General features: G+C 41.1%; 1 protein-coding gene across 7 annotated transcripts in view; it reads left to right on the top strand.

The window, feature by feature from the left end:
• The window catches only part of MNAT1 (MNAT1 component of CDK activating kinase), a 187125-nt gene that overhangs the window by 41293 nt on the left and 120131 nt on the right, over positions 1-25701 (top strand). For all 7 annotated transcript variants that reach the window (XM_073349925.1, XM_073349924.1, XM_073349928.1 and 4 more), the window contains exons 2-3: positions 14551-14703; positions 16177-16250. In XM_073349925.1, coding sequence (XP_073206026.1) covers positions 14551-14703; positions 16177-16250 — 227 coding nt within the window. The remainder of the gene's footprint in view (positions 1-14550; positions 14704-16176; positions 16251-25701) is intronic.

Genomic DNA, 25701 nt, shown 5'->3' with positions numbered 1-25701 from the left:
GGTGAACTGAAAAATATTTTTGTTTTTTTACAGTGCAAATACTTGTAATCAAACAAATGTAAAGTGAGCACTGTACACTTTGCATTCTGTGTTGTAACAGAAATCAATATAATTGAAAATGTAGAAAACATCCAAAAATATTTAAATAAATGGTATTCTATTATTGTGTAACAATGTGATGAATCACGATTCATTTTTTTTAAATCACTTGACAGCCCTAATTTTAAATGTCTATGACTGTTTCTTGCATTTTGTGTGTTTTTTGCATGGCCAAGTGGATGCTCAAAATAAGTAAGCAAACAATTGTAAAACCTTCAGGAGTAGCATAAGAACAAATAATGCACAGGATGGCATGGAAGTTTCTCACGATGCAGGAATTGCGGTTGGGAGGAACCTAAGTGTCGCATTAGAAGCTCCATACACAATCTTAAAATTGTTAACAATAAACGTGTTTGTCTTGGCTCTTGTGAGCCAATGGACAATATTTGAATCAGACCATGGTTTAAATGAGTTAGGGAGCTGAGTTCAGGACAAATATAGAGACTCTTGTAACTGAAAATGCTCTTCAGTATTTTTAAAAGTTCATTTATGAAGAGGACAGCTACTAACTCTTGTTAGCTGTCCTGGGAGATAAATTAGCTTGACGGGCCACAGACAGGTGATTTTTTTTTTTTTTTTTGAGTCATGGATTTCTTGTAATTGATAGAACACCCTGAAATCTTGCCAGGATCTTATTCAAAACTAGCAATGGGTACTAAAGGAGTTATTTGCTTGTATTTGCCCAGTAGGCTGTAATGGATTTGAAGTAGTTATTCCGGTGTATTGGGTAAATTTTGTATGTACTGTATTCTGGTATGCACAGTCATTGTGAAAGCACTTATTTCCTGATGCTGTAATGACTTCTTGGGAATTGTCAAGCAAACACATATTTAGATACTCTGTGGTACCAGTTGAGTCAAACTCTCAAATGTTTACAATCAGTTGACACTACCATCCACTGCACTGATATTCCTCATTTTTAGATTATGGGACGAATTGGCTAGATAGTAACCTCTCATTAAGAACATTTTTAAAATCTGCAATGTACAATAATATTTTCTCTCCTTCTCTCCCCACTCAAGTTAATAACACAAAAGACTCTTCTAATGCTGCTTAAAAAATAACATGGCTCAAGTGTACGCTAAGAAAGTATGAGCCAAGTTCCAGCCCACAGCAAATTCTTATGGCAGAGTTCAAGCCATTGGAAATACATTTATAATGGAAACACTGACACATTAATGAGTGGTGCAAATGTTTTTGCTACGATTAATACATCATTTCACTGAAATCACCATTCAGCAGGCTGAGTTGCTCTCAGCACTGCCCCGTCTGCTATGTCTTATGTCTGAGATGAGCTGCTCTGTATTTACTGAACAATTTGAATATGTAAGCAGTTTTAGAAGAATAGGGTTTTAAGCAGACATGTACTTACAGATATTTGGATTCACTTGGTCACTTCTCTCTCGGGAAATAGTGCAGGGATTAGTCTGACCAAGCAAATAATGAAACAAAGGAAGAAGTGTCTATCTTTTTTTAAAAAATCTTTTTAGATTATTCATTTGGCCACAAAATTTGGCAGACGACAATGAGAATTGACAGAATACAGATCCAGAAAAAGTACCACACACTGAATTCTTTAAAAGTCAGAATAAAGATTAGGCTGTCTGGGAGTCCCACGAGAATTGTGAAAATGGAAATGGTTAGCAAAGGAGTCGCTTTCTGTGTGAGATTCTGCCACCCAGAGTTCATCACTGGGGGCTGGCAAGAGGAGTCCTGCAGGCAGCTTATGGTAGCTTATAAAGTATGTAACTCTGTCTGCTTTTTGTATTTTGTTTAAAGTGGAACTATGATTCTGATTGACTGGAACCAAAATCGTGCCATTGCCATTGCCCTGAGGAACTCTATTCCCAAGATTGTATGTGAACTACCAGTGTGAACGGTAGCATGACTGGTTCATTTACCTGCCAAATTAAAATGTTTTAACTACCTGGCACAATGTCCCTGAGCACCTGACTAACTGGTTGCAAGGACATACCTCCACCAGATGAGAACAGGAAAATCCATGCATCCTGAGGACCCAGTAGAACACGGACAGAAAGAAAGTGTGCTCCTTCTTTCCTCTTTTTCCGCTCTGTACATGTGTGCGAGCAACTGTGCATCTTCTTTTGCAGCAGGGTGACTGAGATCACAGATGTAAACTGCTGATTTCAATCGCTTTGATTTAAATCTCCAAATGAAAAACCTTGATTAATTAAATCAGTTTTTACTACTTTTATTTTGTAAAGAAAGGTACATTCTCATTGGTTGATATAACCATTAAAACATGTTAACTTACAACTAAATTGAGTATTTACATTAGATTTGGTACGTCTTTTTGCTGCCTAGATGGGTGCATTATAACAATATACGTTTATGTAAGCAATTATATAGCTTAATATTTCAGATTCTCACTAATTTTATTTTTTAATATGTTAAAAATCGTGAATTAGATATTAATTACTAACTTTTTGCTCTTGATTTGTGTTAAGCTGCATTAGAAATGGAAACTGGAATTTAAATGCACAAAACAGCATATACAATTTTTTATTAAACAAAACAACATTAAATGTTTTGGATATATAAACTTTTCTTATCAAAACGTGTTTCATTTTTACAACTAAATGACTTATTAAAGGAACAGAGAATTGAAGTCAGTGCATTTCCTAGGTCAGCCTGGGAAAATTTTCAAATATGCCTAAGTGAAAGTGATTGGAACTTAAGTAACTACTCACCTAAGTCACTTAGGCTGTCCTTCAGACTTTTAAAACTAGTAGGTCTCATCCCCTCCTTCCTAATTTTTATTCGTAAACTGGAAGAGAGACAAGTTTTCTGCTTTTTCAACTCCTAATCGATTTTTCTCAATTTCGAATGAATTAGTCCAAATGAAGAAAATATTCGTTCTGTATCTATAGAAGAGGCTGCTGCTGTCAAAAGCTTGTTTAGTACTTCAACAAACTCTGGTTCCAGGTCTTAAGCTAGTCACACCACTGAGCTGGTGGAAGTGGTGTGACTTTTCTTTTCAAACATCAGCAAACGCCTACTGCTTGAATGTTTCACCTCCAGGCCTGAAATTTATTACGGTTGGCATGACTTATGGGGGGCTTATTAGATGTCCATTTCATAGCAGTAGCATCTTCTTCAGTAGTTAGGGATCTATCCTGGTACTTTGGGTGGAGAATATTCACAGGAAAATATGGTGGAATAAGTGCTTGATCTATCCACTTTCCTGCCTGTAATTTAACTTTGTTGGTTATTTCTTTCTCCGATGTCTCTTGAGGTTCTTTCCAAATTTCAACAGAATCATAGAGTCATAGAATCATAGAATATCAGGGTTGGAAGGGACCTCAGGAGGTCATCTAGTCCAACCCCCTGCTCAAAAGCAGGACCAATCCCCAATAAAATCATCCCAGCCAGGGCTTTGTCAAGCCTGACCTTAAAAACTTCTAAGGAAGGAGATTCCACCGCCTCCCTAGGCAACGCATTCCAGTGTTTCACCACCCTCCTAGTGAAAAAGTTTTTCCTAATATCCAACCTAAACCTCCCCCACTGCAACTTGAGACCATTAGTCCTTGTCCTGTCCTCTTCTACCACTGAGAATAGTCTAGAACCATCCTCTCTGGAACCACCTCTCAGGTAGTTGAAATCCTCCCTCATTCTTCTCTTCTGCAGACGAAACAATCCCAGTTCTCTCAGCCTCTCCTCATAAGTCATGTGTTCCAGACCCCTAATCATTTTTGTTGCCCTTCGCTGTACTCTTTCCAATTTATCCACATCCTTCTTGTAATGTGGGGCCCAAAACTGGACACAGTACTCCAGATGAGGCCTCACCAATGTCGAATAGAGGGGGACGATCACGTCCCTCGATCTGCTTGCTATGCCCCTACTTATACATCCCAAAATGCCATTGGCCTTCTTGGCAACAAGGGCACACTGCTGGCTCATATCCAACTTCTCGTCCACTGTCATCCCTAGGTCCTTTTCCACAGAGCTGCTGCCTAGCCATTCGGTCCCTAGTCTGTAGCTGTGCATTGGGTTCTTCCGTCCTAAGTGCAGGACCCTGCACTTATCCTTATTGAACCTCATCAGATTTCTTTTGGCCCAATCCTCCAATTTGTCTAGGTCCCTCTGTATCCTATCCCTGCCCTCCAGCGTATCTACCACTCCTCCCAGTTTAGTATCATCGGCAAATTTGCTGAGAGTGCAATCCACACCATCCTCCAGATCATTTATGAAGATATTGAACAAAACCGGCCCCAGGACCGACCCCTGGGGCACTCCACTTGATACCAGCTGCCAACTAGACATGGAGCCATTGATCACTACCCGTTGAGCCTGACAATCTAGCCAACTTTCTACCCATCTTATAGTGCATTCATCCAGTCCGTACTACTTTAACTTGCTGACAAGAATACTGTGGGAGACCGTGTCAAAAGCTTTGCTAAAGTCAAGAAACAATACACCCACTGCTTTCCCTTCATCCACAGAACCAGTAATCTCATCATAGAAGGCGATAGATTAGTCAGGCATGACTTTCCCTTGGTGAATCCATGCTGACTGTTCCTGATCACTTTCCTCTCCTCTAAGTGCTTCAGGATTGATTCTTTGAGGACCTGCTCCATGATTTTTCCGGGGACTGAAGTGAGGCTGACTGGCCTGTAGTTCCCAGGATCCTCCTTCTTCCCTTTTTTAAAGATTGGCACTACATTAGCCTTTTTCCAGTTATCTGGGACTTCCCCCATTCGCCACGAGTTTTCAAAGATAATGGCCAATGGCTCTGCAATCACAGCCGCCGGTTCCTTTAGCACTCTCGGATGCAACTCGTCCGGCCCCATGGACTTGTGCACGTCCAGCTTTTCTAAATAGTCCCTAACCACCTCTTTCTCCACAGAGGGCTGGCCATCTATTCCCCATGTTGTGATGCCCAGCGCAGCAGTCTGGGAGCTGACCTTGTTAGTGAAGACAGAGGCAAAAAAAGCACATTAGGTTGCCTCCCTCATTCATTAAGGGGCCCACACTTTCCTTGGCTTTCTTCTTGTTGCCAACATACCTGAAGAAACCTTTCTTGTTACTCTTAACATCTCTCGCTAGCTGCAGCTCCAGGTGCGATTTGGCCCTCCTGATTTCATTCCTACATGCCCGAGCAATATTTTTATACTCTTCCCTGGTCATATGTCCAACCTTCCACTTCTTGTAAGCTTCTTTTTTATGTGTAAGATCCGCTAGGATTTCACCGTTAAGCCAAGCTGGTCGCCTGCCGTATTTACTATTCTTTCGACACATCGGGATGGTTTGTCCCTGTAACGTCAACAGAAATCTTTCTGAAGTTTGTCCAAGGCGATGGAAATAGGTTTCAGTATATTCAGCGTATCTTCTACATTTTTTTGACTACTTTGGGGGTGATAGTTCCACCTATTTTGCCACGATTTTCTTCACAAATGGTCAGAGTAGGCAAGTTCTTAATAAATAGCTGAAGACAGTTAACCACTGAATTTCATTGTACATGTTGGGGGAGAACTAGTTTTGCATCCTCCTGCTATGTTCAGTGAAGCTGAAGCAAAGCAGTTGTTACAGAAGTATTTTGCTACTTCAACAACGTTTTTCTTTATTCCTAGAGTTGTACTTAAGTCTCTTTGATAAAAGATGCGTCAGCTGAGCACTGCAGCCATACGTTATAAATTTCCCTTCATTATCTTATTCTAGATTTCTTCTAATCTTTGCTACATTTGCAGCAGTGTTTGTGACAAAGCTATACACTTGAATTTTTGTTCAGTTTGTTATAGCTTTTACTGCTGCTACTTTTGAATATTCTGCTGTATGTGCATTTCCTTATTGTATCAATTGCTTCTGTAGGATAGACAACTGAATCTTCTGTTGTCACACAAGCACATACCACTGGATCATTGTGTATATTGCTCCACCTATCAAGATTCAGATTAACAAATTTCCTGTCAATGTTTTTTGCATGCTGTTCAATTGCTTTCTTGTACCCTGTATCCAGTAACCTTCCAACAAAGTCTGATCTACTGGATAGAGTGTAGCCTGGTCATAATGACTGAACCATGTCAATGAAATGTTTCTTGTGAACAAGACACGACGGAGAATTTGTTTGTATAAACAATCCAAGCTACTTTTATCTGTGGAGTCTCACTGGAATTTGCTGGTCCTCATTACCAGCACATCCATGGTTTGATTGGATGATGAAGAAAGTCTTTCTTTTTCTTTGATACATGTAATTTACTGTTTGATGTTTTGTTTAGTTGCAGCACTGCTGGTGATGCCAGCAGATGATTCTGATGTTGTAGACATTGCAAAGGGTGGGCATTCATAACCCCGTATGTCTAAGATGGAACCTGAAGCAAAATGTTAAGAAAATGTCATGGTCAGCGAGTGTTACTCAGAGCACTGATTTTAAAAAGTTGAGATCCTAAATGGAAGATTCGTACTTCTGTAGCTGTTTGTACCACTGATTAAATGATGTAATTTATTCTAAACCCAGTTTTATAGGGAAAATAATTAATAAATCATAATGATTATCTAAATCTGTTTAAACCCTTATCTCTAACAACATACCAATAGCTTGGGGAAAAAACTTTTAAAAAATTTTAAAATTCATAAATGCCTAATACAACTTTACTTTTAAACAGGAAGCCTTCACCTAGGATATTTGATTATACTCAGCAATAAAAATCGTTTCATAAATCCAGCAGGAACAGTTAAAAAAAAAATTAATCAATAAAATACTACCACAATGAACAAACATCAAAATATAATTGGTAACACACACATGTTGAAATACATAAGTAATCCACCCAAGATGCAAATTTATGACAAGAATCTAAGTTATCATTTACTGACCTAGTAAGACACGGTAGGCAGTACATAAGAATGGTGCAAAAATTAGTAAACCAGATTGTTCAGATGTGTCCACATCATCTTCAACATCATTGCCTTCTAAGGAGCGTTTTTCATAATGTTGCTTCATTCTGACAACCAGGCCTTGCATCTCTGTTGCACTTTTTCCATTTGGCATATGTTCCTTTTTAACCCAGAGGTACTGGGTAAATTTACTCTCAGGAATTTCTGTTTGGAGTCCGAGGCTGGGTCCCAGTGCCTGTGATGACTTCGCCGGTCTCTTGCACCTGGTAGTACAGCCCCTATTATGCCATATTTAGAAAGCTTTACCTCAAAAGTTAGATGGCTTTCCCTGATTCTTCTTTATATAGAAAAGCAGCCTTTTAACTCAAGTTTTTGATAGACACTCATCAATTCAGCATATTTATTTTATTTAATGTTTTAAGATGCTATAGTAAATTAAGGCCTTATATTTAGTATTACATTTTATTTTAATTTTAATTGGGTTTATTTTTAACAAATAACTAAATTTTTTTTAAATCAACAACAAAAAAAAAAACCATTAGTTTTTCTCCAACCTGTGCTGCAGTCCCGTGGAGCAGTGTTTCCCAACCCCTAGAGCAAAGAGCTGTAGGGATGGGAGGAGGGAGAAGCTGCCTCATAGCAACTCCACCTTCATTTTGTCCCATCAGCTGCTCTCACAGCTCCTCTTACTCAGAAGCACCAGGCCCTTTTGCAAAACTGCTTGCCTGCCTTCCCCTTCCCCCCCACCTCCCTGCCCCCCAGCCACCAACGTTTTCGGTCTGTGACCCGTAAAATGTTCATGTGATGGCCCAAATCCCATAATCTTTCGGAACCACAGAACTGAGCACTACTTCAGCCCATGGAAAGAACCAGCCTACTGGGCAGTGCCTGGTAGCCCAGCAGCCCTGTCTATGCCTTGTACCATGCATAATCTCAGAAAACAAATCTGTAATAACCAGTCAGCCACAGCTTTACTCAGTATTTGTGTGCAGCAGACACGGCTGTGGAGCATGGGTGGCTATTAACCACATGTGAATCTTGTGCAATAAATACAACTTTGAAAGCTGTTTAGAAATCTTTTTATTTGCACTAAAAGGGTGGTCCGCTTTCTGTAAAGCATCTGCGGCTTGGAAATCAGGGTAGAAATCTTACTAGATCAAGCTTTTCTTATGAGATTTCTTATGTTTCCTATTCACATATACAACAAAATCTCTCTTCTGCTGGTTTCTTGGAGCTGCTTCTTCTGGCTCCATCTGAAATCTAGAAAGGTTGAGACAAATGCAAATGAAAAAAGAAAAATAATTGTTCTATTTCCCCCCCCACTTTGAAGCACTTTGGTTTTGATTTGAGTCTGGGATAATGTTCAGATTTGTTCTCATTTTATCTGAACTGTGCCTAGGCAGAATGATTCATAGATGAAATGCAGGTTACTTTAAACTATAGAAGAATGTTGGTTAAAATGCCAGAAAAAATGCAGATAGAAGTAGTTAAATATTTGATTTTTTTTTTAAGTACGTACATCTCTACTTAAAACAAAAAACAACCCAACTCTGCAAAGAAGGAGAATAAAACAACTCTACTGCTCTGCTTCAAAAACAAAAAATACCATAAAAATGTTGTTAGGAATGAGTAATGGCCGTGGATCTAGGCTTCTTCTGCAGACTTGCTGTACTCAGCAGAATCTAAGATTTCATTAAAAAGCATTTCTAGCACTTCTGCTTGCAGAGATAGCCCTTCCTTTATGCTGCTGTTTTGTTTGCTCTGCAGCCAACCAGACTAAAACAATATGCAGTACCATCAAAATGTGAACTAATTCCATTTGTCTTAACATAGCAATAGCATCAGCGGGGCCTGATTCTTTATTCCCTCCACCCACACCGAGTGCAGTCCATAGGGAGATGCACAAAATGCTGGATCACACCCAAGTGTTTACTATTTAAAGGTTGGGTTTTTTGTTTTTTTTGTTTTTTAGAAGATGGTTTGTCCAAAATAAATGCCCAGCTCTAGGAAGTGGAGCTTATTTTGTGAAATATCTAATGTTCTCCCCACAAAACTTTAAACTTCTAAAAAATGTTTCCAAAGCACAACAGAGAAAGATCTCTTTAACGTGGTCCGTTACCAACTAAATATTTAGGTTAAGTGTAGAAAGTAATTTAGTGTTGTGAATGCATTCACAATGCTAAATACATTTTCCCATTTTGTTGTTTGCATTCCTCATAAATATGCCATCTTGCTGATGCAGTTCAGGGCAACTCTCCTGTATTTCCCATCAGTAGTCCAGCAAGGGTGCCCACTCTCGGGCTTCCGGCTCCCCAGCCATTGCCTCTCACGGTGGAGATTCTTGTCTTTCTCGTCTGACCAGGGTATTTCCAGGCTGCACCGTTCCCTGCCTGCACGGTTACCCCCAGCATAGACAAGTTGCCCAAGGACACCTGCTTGCTTTCTCTTCAGAGACTGATAATAGGTTTATTTGCTCCAGGTATAAGGTACCACACAGCACTGTCTAAGGAAGCCTGCTTTACTCTTAAAGTAAAAAGCATTACAGAAAAAACACATTAAAACAATAAAAGTATCTACAGTAAGCTAATAAGCTTACCAGGGTTCACCCTAACCCTAACATGGATTCTGACAGGAACAGTCCTTCATGCCCCCTGCAAGGGGGATTCCCTGTGGTTACAAGTTCAGCTCAGAATAAGGCCTCAGTAGGCCCAGTCCTTCCAACTTACCCTACGGATTGGGGCCATCCATTGACCAGGGGTCCTTCTGTTTGCTGGATCAGGAAGAAGGTCCTGAGCCAGTTTAAAACCAGACTGTTTATCCAAAAACCCGTCCTTTGTCTGCTGATCCCTGGAGAATCCAGTTTGAACTAATATATGCTAGGGATGTAAAAGGTCAACTGGTAAGCATTAGGCTTACTGTTAACCGACCGTAACCATTAACCCTGGCGGCCCTGTGCTGGCTGGAGGGATCCCAACCCTGGCTGCGCCGCGTGGGCAGGAGGGGTCCCGGCTGCACCACACCAAGCTATCTGGCCAGAGGGACCCCAGCCCTGGAGAGGTCCCAGGCCCTGCTGGGCCGGGTTAACCAGTTAAATGATATAATTTAAATCATTTAACTGTGTAACTTTTTAAACTGATATTTACATCCCTAATATATGCATACCTCTCCAGGGGAGTGGCATGAAAAGGGTTGATAAGGAGGAAGTACATTAGTATCCCCCCTCCTTACTAAGGAAGGTACATATAATGCCACAATAACACATACACAGTTGCATTTTAATACAGTTTACCCCAAAGGTATTAACCCTAATTCCATAACTTTTATCTTCATTCTATACAGTTCATTCATGATATTGCAGAATGTTGTCAGTCTGTCACGCTTCTCAGCATAATCATAGAGCAGGCCCTTATATAAGCATGAGATGTTCATTTAACATTTGGCACTTCTGAAGGGGGATAAAAAGTTGTTAGAACATCTTGCCAGTATTCTACAAATGTTGGTTGACCTTTGTAATGATAATTGGGTCTTGCTGATCTTATTCTACTGTAAAGAGTCCAGTCTCTTCTAGACGTTTGTGTGACTATTTTTAGATGAAATTAGTAACTCCTTTCCCCACTGCCTATCCACCCAGATACCCTGGTGGATGACTCCTCCCAATTAAGAAAGTGTTTTTTAGGACACACACAAATGTAAAATTAAATAAAGTATTTTGAATACAAATGATACGTAGTTTTCTTTGACACATTCTGTATTAAGACTGGAGTTCACAATTTCCCATCTTTTTTTGACTTGGTTAAGCATCACGTGTCACTGTCGAATGCATCGTTATTCAGGGTCCAGTTCCCACTGAGATCATTAGGAATTATGTCATTGACTTGTATGGGAGCAGGATCCAGGTCTGAACAAATGTACAGTCCTGATTTAAGCAGCAATCCATAACCTTTGTTATTATTAGGCTATATTAGTTCCCTGAAATCCTGACAAAGGACCCAATTCAGCAAAGCCCTTAAGCACTGACTTCAGTTGGAGTTAAGCATATGCTTAAGGGCTTTGCTGAATTGGGGCCAAAAATGCCTGTCCTGATTAAGTAGAGTAACTGATATGCAAAGGCTAAGTGGCTTGCCAGTTCCTAAATGGAATTGTCCAAAGGTGGGCAGGTAAGGGAATGCTACACTATCTGGTATTACTATTCCTGCTAAATAGATGCATGATACATTGTCTGTCTGAATCTACATAGCCTATGGGTGACCCTCCTTGGGACAGCTCTGTGATGTCATCGTAGGCCATGATCCTACCATGTGCAAATAAGGTGACCACCCATCCCAAATTGGGTGGGACAGTCCTGAAATGCAGAGTTCAAGTCCCAGTCCTGGGCTGAATGACTCTGGGACAGCATTTGTCCTGGATTTCCTGTGGCGCTGCTCCATGCTTGCGTGAGGCTCAGGGGTGGCCCCAGCCTCTTGCTGAGGTTGGCCTTTTCCACTCGCCATGAGGCCCCATCTCCTGGTCTTTCTCCCCCTGGCCAAGCCAGAAGCAGGAGCCAGGCAGTAGTAAGAGCTGCCCAGGGAGTCCGAGTTGCTCTGGAGAGCCCTGGACCTTCCACCTGCCTTGGGGGTGGAGACATGGGACTGGGGCTGCTCTAGGGCCCCTCGGCCCCCTGCCCACGGCAGGCGGAGGGTCCGGGACTCCCCACAGCAGCACAAAAGGCTCCTTGGGTGGCTCTTAACCTGGACTGGCTTCCAGCCTGGCCAGGGGTGGGGTCTTGGGGGAAGAGGAGGAGTGGGGGGTGGGGTCACAGAGAGGGGCGGCATCTCCTACATGTGTCCTGCTTTTGCCTTTTGAAAAGGTGGTCACGCTACATGCATCACGTGGTCTGACTGCTGTGCCTGTAGAGAACCCCACTGGGACTCCATGTGGATGCAGCAGTTCGCCTGCATGTTTCAGGATTGAGATTCATAAACTTTTTGGGTCAGGAACCATATTTTTCTTTTCTTGTTTGTTCAACACCTAGCACAGCAGGGCCCTAATCAGGATCAGGGCCTGTATGCACTTTCCAAATGTAATTAATCCCCTCTTTCCTGCAGCCTGCCCTTGTCTTATAAGTGTGTTCTTTGGGTTTAGTGGTACACAAAGAGATCAAAGAGAACCAGTCAGATGGGATCTCAGGAGATTATTTCTTTTCTTTTAATAAAACAAGAATATTCTTGAGATCAAACGTGTCTGTGATCAGTCGTTGAGAAGGTGGCCAGACCTCCCTTTGCTTGAAGGCAGGTATGGCCGATCAGCAAGGAAATGTGGAGTTTCAACTCTATGTAATCGTTCTCTGGGATAGTGAGGATACTGCTGTTGGGCAAGAGATTTTTGCCTGCTCTGTGCCAAATTCTGCCCTTTAAAAAGTCCCAGGTAACCCCTATTGAATTCAAAAGGGGTTGCATATAAGTAATGGAAGGCAGGATTTGGTGTGTGAGGAAAATGGGAACTTGAGCACGTGAAATGGAATTCCCAGCTAGAGGTGTCCTGGCACCTTTTTGGTATAGACAGATATTTTCTAGCCTTCAAGAGACACTGGCCCCAATTTGGGAAAACACTAGAGCGCTTGCTTCAGTGCTTTCTCAGGTAGGGATGCTTTCAGAGTCGGGTCTAGTTTGAACTTGATATCTAGTCAATTTGGAGGGAGGGAGGGAGAATGTTACGTTGCTTCAGGTACTACTGTGTTTGCACAGTGCCTGGCACAGTAGGGTCCTGTTTGCAGTTGGTCCCTAGACAATACTATAATAAAAACATTAGCGCCTGGGTCAACCTGCAAATCTTTGTAGCTTTACAGCCTTGTTTCCCTAATTTAAAAATTAAAATCTGTCCCCTACCCCCATCCCTCTTCTGCACCAGGTGATATAGCAAGAGACCCACACAAACAAAATTGACTGCCTAAACCAAGGGAACAATGAAACTGTCTATACACGTAGGGTTGTCACATGCACAGAGTAAACATAGTGGTAGAAAGGAAATGTTTCCTTCCCACTGTCTTTCTATTATTTCAGTTATGGGTGTTGCTTGTAAATGATAGTAGGCAAAACAGTTTGAACAGAAGCTTAATTTTTGAGCTGACATCCTTGTAGTGCATCACTTTTCTGGTCAAATGTGCTAAAAAGTTTTTTTTTTTTCCTTCCCCTCCTTCTTTGATAAATTGTATTTAAATGTTTGTGCTTCTGAAGTAGAAGTAGTAAGTGTGTGTGTGCGTGTGAGAGAGAAATATAAATAAGAGGAAGATTGGTTAATGGAATGGAGTTGGCCAGTGTTTAAGATAGCATTCAAGCAGAATGGCAAAGTAACATCAGAGCAACTAATTACAGTTGCACTGTTCTGCAATTTCCAATCTTAAATGAAGGCAGAATAAAATTAGGTCACTCTAGCCTGCTCTGCCTCAATAAGTAATGGAACCGGTCTGCTCAGCGGGATGGAAGTTTTGTTTCAAGTTCCTTCACAGCCGTCTCAGTGTTTCTCTGAACTCTCTAATAATTTGCCTGGCATCCTGAGATTAGGAAGAGACAGTGAATCTTGGCCATTAGTATAGAACTGTTTCATGGCTTTAATGTACCGAAGATATAAATAGCGCGCTCTCTCTCTCACCCCCTCAACAATAGGACATGACTGCAACAGGTGTTGTCCTGTGCTAGTATTTTGCATGGTACGAGTACCCAAATACATCTTGAGTTTTGTATTGGTTTCAGTGTCCTCTGGGTGTTCTTCTTTTGTTGTTAAATGTCAGTTGACATTTAGCAAGTGACAGTTAAAAACGAAGATGCTCGTTAATGTGGTAGGAATCAGCATTTTGGGGGGTGAGGCGGGGTATGCTGTTTCTGTGTACAATCTATTTATGTGCAGTGCTCTGAATTTATGAGCAGAAAAAATAAGGGGACTCTAACACTGGGCATTGGTAATAATGGGACATAGAATCTCTTGAATGTGGTTGAGCCTGGTTTGAATCTAGCTCAGGTCCAGAGTGACAGAACTGTTACAGTACTATTTATAATTGCTGGGAGGGCTAGGGCCAGATTGTGATACCCTTATTGTCCAGCTATACAGAAAGGAGGACAGCAGACATTTTGTTATGAGTTTAAGCAGCCTACAACTTCATCATTAGATGTCTGGGACTACCTGGCAGATAAAAGTTTACAGTGCAGGTAACCCTATGTTCATTCCACAATTACCCAGGAGGCTTCCGCCAGCTCCCCTTCTTTTCCATCCACGTCATCCACTCCCCCACTTTGCAGTGAGAACGCAGGCTACCTGGTGTTCTCAGCAAAGAGGCCAAGCAGTTTAAACAGGGAGAATAAAGCCTGGAGGGGGCTTCCTTAGACCAGGCCAATGTAGGGAAACTTGCATTGCCATTGATGATGCTCTTGGGTACTTTGAATAGAGGACGTTTGTTTCTAGTGATGTTAACCTGGCACCTTTCATGAGCACAGTGTTTCCTTGCTGTCACTCTCATTCACACAAAATTAAAAATAATGTGCAAATAATAAACAGGGGAAAGACTTACCTTGCAGTTACTGTTAAGCATCACTCTTTCATTTAACTCATTTTTCTCTCTGTCAGATGCGAGAGTTGTGTGGAGCTGCTGTTTGTCCGGGGGGCCGGAAACTGTCAGGAGTGTGATACCCCGCTGCGGAAAAGCAACTTCAGAGTGCAGCTCTTTGAAGACCCTGCCATCGACAAGGAGGTGGAAATTCGGAAGAAAGTATTGAAAGTGTGAGTATTGTAGTTCAGAAAACTAAATTCAAATGGACTTAAATTATTTCCATCTTCAAAAAAGGATTTATTTTTGCCAATGGGAGTATGTGTGTGTGGATCTAAAGATTCAGATGTCTTAATTTTGTTTTGTTTGAAGATTTAAGTGCCTAATTTTAAAAAAGGAATTGATTTGCTCTGCAAGCCATGTAACTGGTTGACCTCATTAGGAGCAGAGGCTCATCATGACCTTGAGGTGTCTTTGCTTTCCTAACCAGGTCCACTCTGTGTAATGTGGGGTTGTTGTGCTTGCCTCCTTGAAAAGGGTTTACCTTCCAAACTGAATTGGCTCTAGAGTGCGAGGACAATAGTTGCTTTGTCCTTTTTGAGGTGAATCAGTGAGTGGATCAAGGAACAGGAGCCTTGTTATTGTTGCATCTGGACCTAGGTTTTGAACCATGGAGTTTGAAGATGTGAGGGTCCCACATATGAAGACTGGGGCTGAACCCTGTAAGGTGGGAGGGTCCTGGAGCTCCAGCTCTAGTCTGAGCCCAGAAGTCTGCACAGAAATTAAACAGGCCCTACAGCCTGACCCTTTCCAGCCCATGTTGGCTGGCACTGGCCAGCCCTGAGTTTTTCTTTGCTGTGTAGACATATCCATAAAGTCTTCTGTGTTTGACATACAAGTGTTGGTAAAGAGTCTACCAACATTTCCTGAATCTTTTTTTTTTGTTTTATTATTACAGACATACTTGCTGACAGGTATTTTGAAATAAAGTTACCAAAAATAATTGAAAATGGCATGATTATATTGTTACTTTATTATATTGTGCACAGAATTTTTAGGGTGTGGGGTTTTTTTTGTGTGTGCAGAATTCCCTCAGGAGTAAAATTGTTGTTCTCTCACCTTTACTGCTGAAAACTGTTTTGGTCAGAAATAAAGGATTGTGTGAAAGAGTTACTGATGCTGAAGAGATGAATCCCACAACATTTTATGTTTGTTTGTCTGTCCCTCATTTTGTGTCATTGTTGCATCCCACATGCGAGCTTTGAGAGGTGTGGGTGCCTGGGCTCAAATACGGTGGCACTTAATGGCTGCACCAGAGCTGGACACAAAGCCAAACTGCATACTCTTTAGCCATTTCCACAAGGAGCTGAGGTGGTTATTTTCTAGCTGAGAGTACTCCTAGTAAGTCTGCTCTTTTTTTTTTAAGTAGTGTCTGAGGAGCTGATTTGGAATTGGTACACGCTAGCCTATGCCTCCACTTCTTTGCAGCTCCAGAAACGTGATAAAGACTCAGGTGTAGCACTGGTTCAGACAGTGGTGGTCTCTTCACTGGGGGATGGGCAGTCCTATTTCACTTTAAAGGAGCCATATAGTATTCTGACCATAATAATCCTTGGCCATATATACCATGTATGAAGTGAGCCCAGTGTTGAATTCAACTGCCATCTCGGTGCATTATGCAAACACTAGTTTCTCGTCTCTCTCAGATACAATAAAAGAGAAGATGACTTTCCCAGTCTAACGGAATATAATGATTTCCTGGAAGAAGTAGAAGAAATTGGTAAGTCTTAATGCTTACATTTTTGATGTGCTGTGCTCATGAGACCACAGGCTTTTATCTTCCGACTGCCTAATAGAATATCAAAGCTGCATTTCTTTAATAGGGTTTATCATGGTATCTGATGTTTATCTAATTACTTTCTCCTTACATTTTTAATCATATTTGTCCAGTTGGGGGACATATTTAAGTAATAAACATTTATCTGCAAAAGAAAAACTATGATGCATAGAGGAAGTGGTGTTCTATTGCTGGAAAGGAAATGCACACAGGGCATTGGTGGTGCTGCAAAAGAAAAGATTAAACAAAGAAGAAAAATTCGAATTCTTATTATATGCCTCTGTTAGCTTTGTTTACCATGACAGCAGCCATATGGTGTCTTTCATCATTTTGCTTCTGTGAGTACAGTAGTTGGAAGCTGCTTTGAAGCAGATGACCTTACATACCACTGTGGCAGCATTTTATGTTGCTACGCGGGAGAGGAAGGTTTAGGAGCAGACGCTGAACTCTTTCTCCTTGGATTTGCTGAAGCAGAGACTTGCCCTTTGAGGGAGGAATTTGTTTGTATTGGAGTTCATTTTCCACTTTTTTAGAGTTACTCAAGATTTATGGAAAGGTGATGGAGTCTGCATAGACAAAAATAGAAGTGTTCAGAGGAGTCGCTCTTAAATTGTTTGTTTGCTTTTTGGAGGTGGACTGAAGGGGCTGGGTACTTTCAGGGAAGGCAATGATTTAGGTTTAAAAGAAAACATGAAGGTGATCTTGCTCCCTTTTAACTCTTCAGCAAAGAAGAGTAAGCATTCCTCTAAACTTTGTTGGTGTTAGCTTCAGAGAGTTGCATTCCCCACCTTTTCAGCTATAAGTAGCATGTTGTTGTTGGCATCAGAAGGTAGAAACTGGAGAGTTAATGTGTTTGTCTGGGAAACTTCAGATATAGCCAGGCAGGCCAAAGCCTTTGGGAGAGGTAGGTAGAGTGTGTGTGTCTGTGGGAGGTTCTAGCAACTTAGACAGATTGTTGAAATGATGCTGGGAGAATCTATTTTGTGCTTATGAAACAGAAGAGAATATTTTGCAGCATTTGCCATAGGCTTCCATCTCATTATTGCTATTACCATGGCTTGAAACATCCATTCGCCTCAGATGAATGGAAAGCTTGGCTGAGTGGGTAGGAGTATGTGCACCATCAAGTTTTCTACAGAGTTTTAAGATTCTATTTATATTTCTAGCTCTCATGGTTGATGTTAAATTACCAAATGTGAACCAAGTGCAAATCAGTACCATGCTATAGCACTGCATGGCCGACTGGCCCCTATATAATACATGACAATTGCTGTTGACTGCTGATACAGCACACAGATTAGGAAGCTGGTATAGGTGGAAGCAGAAATTGACCTTCCATTGAGGTTGGTAGAGGTCAATAGTGGATTGAAGTTCAGCTTCACCTTGCTCTGGATGCCTGGTAAATTTAAAAGTAAATAAATAAATAAATAAGCCGTAAGACCTAAAATAAAAATAGGTTTCAGAGTAGCATCCGTGTTAGTCTGTATTCGCAAAAAGAAAAGGAGAACTTGTGGCACCTTAGAGACTAACCAATTTTTCCACTTTTATGAATCCGATGAAGTGAGCTGTAGCTCACGAAAGCTTATGCTCAAATAAATTGGTTAGTCTCTAAGGTGCCACAAGTACTCCTTTTCTGTTTGTAAAATAAAAATGTGGTTAATAGAACAAAGTATATAAAACATGGAGCAGTGTCTATCTCTGCAGCCCCTGGGACATTTTTGTTGCTGTTTCCCCAATGGTTGTTTCTTTGGAGTTCAACTTGAGCACGTCTTTTACAGTGTCTTCTCTCATTAGATGTGATCTATAACCTTATTTGAAAGATTAATTTCCCCTTCACAAGAACCCTATTATGCTTAGTCTATTTTCCTTTATTTTTTTAAACAGAAAGAACAGGGAGAACGCTGGTGATATAGCAACAAACATAAACGTTGTGGTACTGACCTGCCAATATTTCCACCCTCCCCCCCACACTTTGAAGTGGTTTAGAATGCAACCATTTAAAAAAATGGTAATTCCCCACGAAAAATCAGTTTGACAATTTTTAGCATATTGTAGACACTTAATTGTCATTAACACCAAGAAAAAATGAATGGGGTAAATTCTGCTTTGGGTCAGCTGGGCACAACACTCATTGAAATCAATGGGACATACATGTGCCTCACAAAGAGCAGGAATAGGCCTTAGAAAGAACACTGCTGCAAGTACAACAATGTGAGCCGGACCCTTTTTGTATGCTATCTACTCTTTTCCCTTCCATATTGCTTCTTAAACTATTTTTTTTTAAACTTAGTTCTGAGCTCTTTTTGACAGGGACTGTCCTTTTAGGATGTGTGTGTACTGTACTTAGCACAGTATGGTCCTGATCTTTGAGTAGGGCCTCTAGGCATTACTACCATACACATAGTTGTTAATAATTACTGCTTTTTAAAGCATGAAGTATAGTCAAGTGGGAAAAAGTGACTACTATTCATGTGCCCTATGGGCATTTCTACTTTTTCAAAGCCTTTTTTGTAGTAACCATTGTGTAGTGACTTGTGTTCATGCCAAAATTACTATCTAGTGAATGTTTACTGGATGTAAAGAACTAATGCCTGTGACTTTTTCCCTGTTTTCCCTGTGGGTCACATTAACTTCATTAACGAAGGAAACGACACAATGCAAAGGCATGCAGCTCTCTCAAAATGTAAAAGACGACAGAGATACAGAGAGCTTCTGCACCTCCCCAGCCAAAATGTCCCTTATTTGACCTGATGGGGATGAGTAATTGGAAATAATTGTAACTGTGCAAGCACTTTAAAACAAACAAACAAACATCTTTTTACAGTAAAAAGAGAACTGAGATGGAACATCCATAATTCATAATACCTAATTTAGGTTTTTCTAGATGGCGTATTGATTTTTTTCCACCGGCCCCCTAAAAGAGGGTATGGGCAGAAGAGGTTGGGTTGTTTCAGCATCAACTGCAGATGGCAAAAGCAGTGTTTTGGGGGGAGGTGGTGGAGCATTGGCAATCAGCTTCGTTTTGAAGCTCTGTGCTTTCAGGGGTCATCTCTGTGCCACTCCCAGTCTCTAAGTGTCAATGAGCATTATGATGACTGCTCAGAAGCAGAGGCTAGAAATGATGGGGTAGAAAAAGTGATGTTTGTGCTACACCAATACTTACCAGTAAGTTTTTAACTTAATTTGTAGCTGTCTTAGCCAGTAATATCTACATTAAGCACTAAGTCCATGTGTATAAAATATCGCAGGATAATGATTTACAATTTTGTTTTTTTAATTTCTATTGGCTAATTAATGGACTTGAGAATAAGGAAAGTGCTAACCTGTAGGAGAAATATTCATTGACCTTTTTTTATTTTATTGGTAAGGCAGCACAATAAATCAATTTTTCCCTTATTAGGAAATAGGAAAGAAAATCTTGACTGTATCCCAGCTGATAACATAAACTTCATTATAAAGTACATTGACTGTCTGTCAGATTGTTTTGTGACATCCATACACTTTTTGGTTGCTTTGTAAAGTCATGTGATTCTAATTCTGTTTTTGTTTTTTAATCCATTTGGGTTAAATCTTGTTCCTGATTCTACTGTCATGGGTGGCCCTGATGCAGGAGAATCCAGGCATTTCCCTTGTGGATAAGGGCTGGGCACATGAATTGGGGCTCTTGCAGATTGTCCATTTACCTAGTTGACTGTTTAGGTCTGCTTCAGCAAGAACTCCTTATGCCCCAGAATGGAAGGGGTTGGGGTTGGGCCAGTGAATCATGCCTGCATACGTCCTCCAGCCATTCTACCTCACAGGAGAATCTTGCTTGAATATTCTTCAATGGCAAGAATTCTTTCTAGCAACAATAGCTATCTGCATTAAAAGAAACACTAATTATCAAGAGAAGGCTCAAAGTTGGTAATGTCCTCAATCGAAAGTGTGAGAGATTTTGATGATGCTGATTTAAACACCAGTAATGGATATATTTACCATAAACAATGCTGCTTTCCCAGACCAATGGTTGCTTCACATGGCTTTAAGACTTGTCTCAAAGGTTAATTTTAAATCCCATAATAAACTATCAGATTGTTTTTCCTTTTGTTATGAGATTAATTATTAGCATTGTTAAAAATAGAGATTATCTCACTCTGTCAAGGCTGGATTTCAGGAAATCTGTGGAGTTTTGCCTAAATAGAATTAAACATTTTGGAAAATACAATAGGCTTCTTGTTGTATTTCAGCAGCTGTCTAAAGGCAGGTCAACTTCTAAAGCAACCAATGTGAGATGAATAAGGAAGTAAATAATTCTCCTATACAAATTGGCTTCTGTGTCTTTACCTTTAAGATTTTCAGGCCCATTATATGAGCTTATATTATGCTTCAGAATAGAAAGTAATAAGACTGGCTTGCCTTTGAAATCTTTGCAGAATAGCCATCTGCTTTGCTAGTCATACTCATAAATTTTTTTACTAATTTTTAGCTAGGAGTAATGTAGGATTCCTGGTTTTAACTCTTTGCTTGTTGATTTGAAACTTTTTTTAGATGTTGCTATTAAAATTACACCCCCCACCTCTCAAAACCCGTAACTGGCCAAATTCTACAGACCATGTCTGAGCAACTCTCCTTACTGAGGTCAGTGTAAATTCTATGGAATTGGGCTCAACCATCAATATGGTGACACCATATTTTAAATGCTCGTGGTTGCAGTATTGTTTGTTCTATGGCTTACGTTCACCAATCCTCAAATATCTGCCGTTATTCACGGACCGAGAAGAATTCAATTAAATGCCCTTAACAAAAAGGAGCATGCCAGCCTGCTAAGCTAGGTTGTTGTAATTGTATAGCGAAAATATTTTTTTAAAACTTCGGTTAGGAAGTAGTGCTTTTAGAAGATTTAGCCATTAGACTATGTATGCTATTAATAGTTTTGGCTAGATAATGACCAGCAAAGAAGGCTCTACATCCAAGAGTTTAGCTTGCGTACTTGCCAATGTAGGTTTTTATAATATAGGTTAGACCAAATCTAACTCTTTAATGTTTTAAACCTTGATGTCTAGAGATTTTGGGGGAATTAAGGGAAGGTGCTGGGAGATGCTGTGTTGAGGCAAGGAAGTGAATCTGTTTGCTGCCTGTGGCCTGCCTACCTACCTATCTACTGAGAATTGTGATTTGTCCCTCAGTTGATACCCACTCCCCCTGCAACCTGCCTTCCCCATTGCCAGTTCTTGACTGCTTCTTCAGGCTAGGCACTGGAAAAAGGGTGGTGATTCAACAATGAGTTGGCAAAATTACTCAAGGTAGTTAAGTCCAAAGCAGATTTCAAAGAGTTACAAAGGGATCTCACAAAATTGGGTGACTGGCATGGGCGGTGGGTATCATAGTTTGGGGGAGGCTGTGCCTCCCTCAACAGCCAGGAGTGGCCCCGCTTATGCTCCTCCCCCAGTTCCCTTCCTGCTTCCTGGTCTGTGAGCCGGCTCTTCCCATGTGCTGGGGCTGGCTCTAGGGCCACATCTCTTGCCCTTCCTCCCTCCTGGCGATCCGGAGGCTGGGCCCGGCAGCAGCAGTGGGGGCTCTGAAGGGGCAGGGCCGCAAGCAGAAAGGCAGAGCTGGGGGCTAGCCTCCCCAAGGCAGTGGCTCACATGCCACTGATGGTGACTGGGCAATAAAATGACAGATGGAAATTCAGTGTTGATAAATGAAAAGTAAGGCACATTGGAAAACATAATCCCAACTGTACATACAAAAGGATGGGGTCTAAATTAGTTGTTACCACTCAAGAAAGAGATCTTGGAGTCAGTGTGGATAGTTCTCTGAAAACATTTGCTTAATATGCAGCAGCAGTGAAAAAAGCTAACAGAACATTAGGAACCATTAGAAAAAGGATAGATAATCAGATAGAAAACATCATCATAATGCCACTACATAAATCCATGGTATGCCCACATCTTGATTACTGCTTGCAGATCTGGTTGCCCCATCTCAAAAAAATCTATTAGTATTGGAAAAGGTACAGAGAGGGCAAGAAAAATTATTTGGAATATGGAACAGCTTCCATATGAGGAGAGATTAAAAAGACTGGAACTTTTCAGCTTGGAGAAGAGATGACTTAGGGGGGATATGATGGAGGTCTATAAAACCTTTGGTATGGAGAAAATAAATAAGGAAATGTTATTTACTCCTTCACATAACACAAGGACGAGGGGTCACCCAATTACGTTTAATAGGCAGCAAGTTTAAAAGAAGCAAAAGGAAATACTTCTTCACACAACGCACATTCAACCTGTGGACCTCGTTACGTGGGAATGTTGTGAAGGTCAAAACTATAACCGTTTTCAAAAAAGATAAGTTCATGGAGGATTGACCATCCTGGCTAATAGCCATTGATGGACCTGAGATGCAACCGTACGCTCCAGGTGTTCCTAATGTCTGTTTTTCAGAAGCCAGGAGTGGACAACAGGATGGATCATTCAATTGCCTGTTCTGTTAATTCTCTCTGAAACACCTGGCATTGGTCACTGTTGGAAGACAGGATACTGGGCTAAATGGATCATTGGTCTGGCCCAGTATGGCTGTTTTTATGCTCTTATGATATGACGATGGTGGAGAGGAACTTGCATAGAGCCCAGAGAGGTCCTATGCAGGGAGCTGATGCTTACAGCTGTGGGGAAGACAGCTTGTGAGGTAGCTATTCTGAAACCTTGTTTTGAGTCTGGGTGAGGGAGCAGAAGAAAGAATCTGATGTTCTGTTCTGTGGGGCCGGAAGGAGAGAGGAGTGATTGGCGTCTAGCCTACTCAGTAACGGGCTCTAAGGGCCGATTGTGGATTTGGAATGGGTTTAAGAAGATAAAGTGAGAAAGAGAGAGAAATTTATTCTGCCTCCCCCGCCCTTGTGGTCCCACGGTGAATGTTTTGAACCATGCAGATATGACGTTTGTCAGCATGTGTCAGGACCTGTTCAGCCTATTATGGTTCAGTTTGAAAAATTTTTTCCAAACAGTCACGTTTGTAAAACCCAGTTTAGAAAATCATCCAGCAGTGAGGTTATAGAGGAATACCCCTGCTGCTCAGGTGACCAAAGACATTTGGCTTCTCATTTTCTACCTCCTCATGCACCTGAAGTGTACCTGGGTATCCTGCCAGGGCAGTGTACCTCTGTCATGTGCTTTTTCTTTCTTGTGTTATCGTAGGTTTAGAGAGCTGATGTGCTGGATTTAAATTGTAAGAAGTTCTGACACTCGCATGCAGCTACTTTCATTGCCGGGCTCTGATCAGAAATGTGGTTGTACGTCAGCATTTTCACATGACCATTCTTTTCAGCCACTGTGCCCAAATGTCTAACAGCTTGTATGTTGGAAGCTACAGGTTGGAAAGCTGGAGGTCAAAACAAGATTAAAATAACTGGTTTTCTTGAGGAAATGTTGCATTGCTAAAATAGTAGAAGTATTCCCTGCACTTTTTTTTTTAAATTCTAAGGTTTCAGAGCAATATAATGTTGAAAAATGCTGTCTCTTTTGGGAGAGAGCAGCATAAGAAATGAAAATCCATGTTGAGCAATCTCTCTCAAAACACAAGGGGCCTAGTTTTCAAAGGCAGAGAGCATTCACTATTATTAACTTGTATTACAACAACATCTAGTGGCCCCAGCTGAGGTCAAGGGTCCATTGTACTAGGTGCTGTTTGTGCTCATAATAAGGGATAGTCCCTGCCCTAAAAACTTAAAATCTAAATAGAGCAAGCAGATGAAGTGTGGGAGAAAAATAGTATTATTTCCCCCATTTTTACAGCTGAGGGAAGAGATACATACAGGTGTTAAATGATTTACCCAATGTCACATAGGGAATGTGTGGCAGATCTGGGAATTAAACCCAGATTTCTGAGTCCAATTAAGGGCCTAAACCGCAAGACTGTCCTGTCTCCGAAATAACTCTGAAGTCAGTCTGGGGTTGTCAGAGTAGTAGCCGTGTTAGTCTGTATTCGCAAAAAGAAAAGGAGTACTTGTGGCACCTTAGAGACTGGGATTCATCAATTCTGAAAGTCGGGCTAAAATAAACTGAAAATCCTTTCGATCATTACTTCTTTGTAAGAAAGGGGTATAAAGCATTTGTTCATTTGTTTTTTAGCTGTAATCTACCATGCCACTTTATATTCATCATATTCAGCCCAATTGCTCCAGTTGAAGGGATTACAAGTTTCCCTTACCCAGGGATAAGTATTGAGCTCTCTGGGTAGGAACCTAGGCCCATGATTCCTGTTGATGTGTCAGGGTGAAAACTAGAGATATTAAGTTAGCTATCCCTAAACATTTTAGGCAGCTACAAAAGTGTGTCATGCTTTATGGATGCTATACTATTTATTTATTTATTTATTTATTTTAAAACCCAGACTAGTGGAATTAGCCACGCTTCCTGAAAATGAATGCTAACTCACTGGTTACAAGAGCGTGCTGTATTTTTCCAAAGTTACTTTTGTTTGAAATATGAGTGGCATCATGCCCCTCACCACCTTTCTTGTGCCACTATCATTGGTTCCAGCTCCTTGTTACTTCATTCCAGATGAAAAGCTACTAAGCAGCAACCTATATCTCTGTCATTGTCTCTCTCCTTTTTTGTTCTGCCAATGACACCTGCTTTGTTCTTCCCTTCTGCCTCTCCCACCACTCTGCCACCTTCTTTGTGGCCCTCTAGGCATGGAATGCTCTTGCCCAATTTGTGGGCTGATAGAGCTCTCTTGCCTACTTCAGAACTCTCCCAGAAGCTCACTTCTTCTACTGTACCTATGCAAAGTGTGAGTGGAGAAAGGATGCAAGTCAAATGGACAAACACAAGCTAATGGAACCAGATGGGTTCCTGCCTACTGTTAGATTAAAAAAATGGAAATAGTATATCAGCTACACTTGTGTCCTGTTGAATTACTGAGCACTTCCGTGCGTAGAGGGCAGCAGTGACCATGAGATGGCCGAGTTCAGGATCCTGACAGAAGGAAGAAAGAAAGGAGAGCAGCGGAATATGGACCCTGGACTTCAGAAAAGCAGATTTTGACTCCCTCAGGGAACTGATGGGCAGGATCCCATGGGAGGCTAATATGAGGGGGAAAGTAGTTCAGGAGAGCTGGCTGTATTTTAAAAAAGCCATACTGAGGGCATAGGAACAAACCATCCCGATGTGCAGAAAGAAGAGCAAATATGGCAGGTAACCAGCTTGGCTTAACAGAGAAATCTTCGGTGAGCTTAAACTCACAAAGGAAGCTTACAAGATGTGGAAACTTGGACAGATGACTAGGGAGGAATACAAAAATATTGCTTGAGCATGCAGGGGTGTAATCAGGAAGGCCAAAGGACAATTGGAATTGCAGCTAGCAAGGGAAGTGAAGGGTAACAAGAAAGGTTTCAAGGGCAACAAGGAGGAGGTCA

This window comes from Lepidochelys kempii, chromosome 6 (assembly GCF_965140265.1).
Source record: "Lepidochelys kempii isolate rLepKem1 chromosome 6, rLepKem1.hap2, whole genome shotgun sequence".
Classification (NCBI taxonomy): domain Eukaryota; kingdom Metazoa; phylum Chordata; order Testudines; family Cheloniidae; genus Lepidochelys; species Lepidochelys kempii.
Note: the sequence above shows the minus strand (reverse complement) of the source record. Positions and strands in the feature narration are given on the sequence as shown.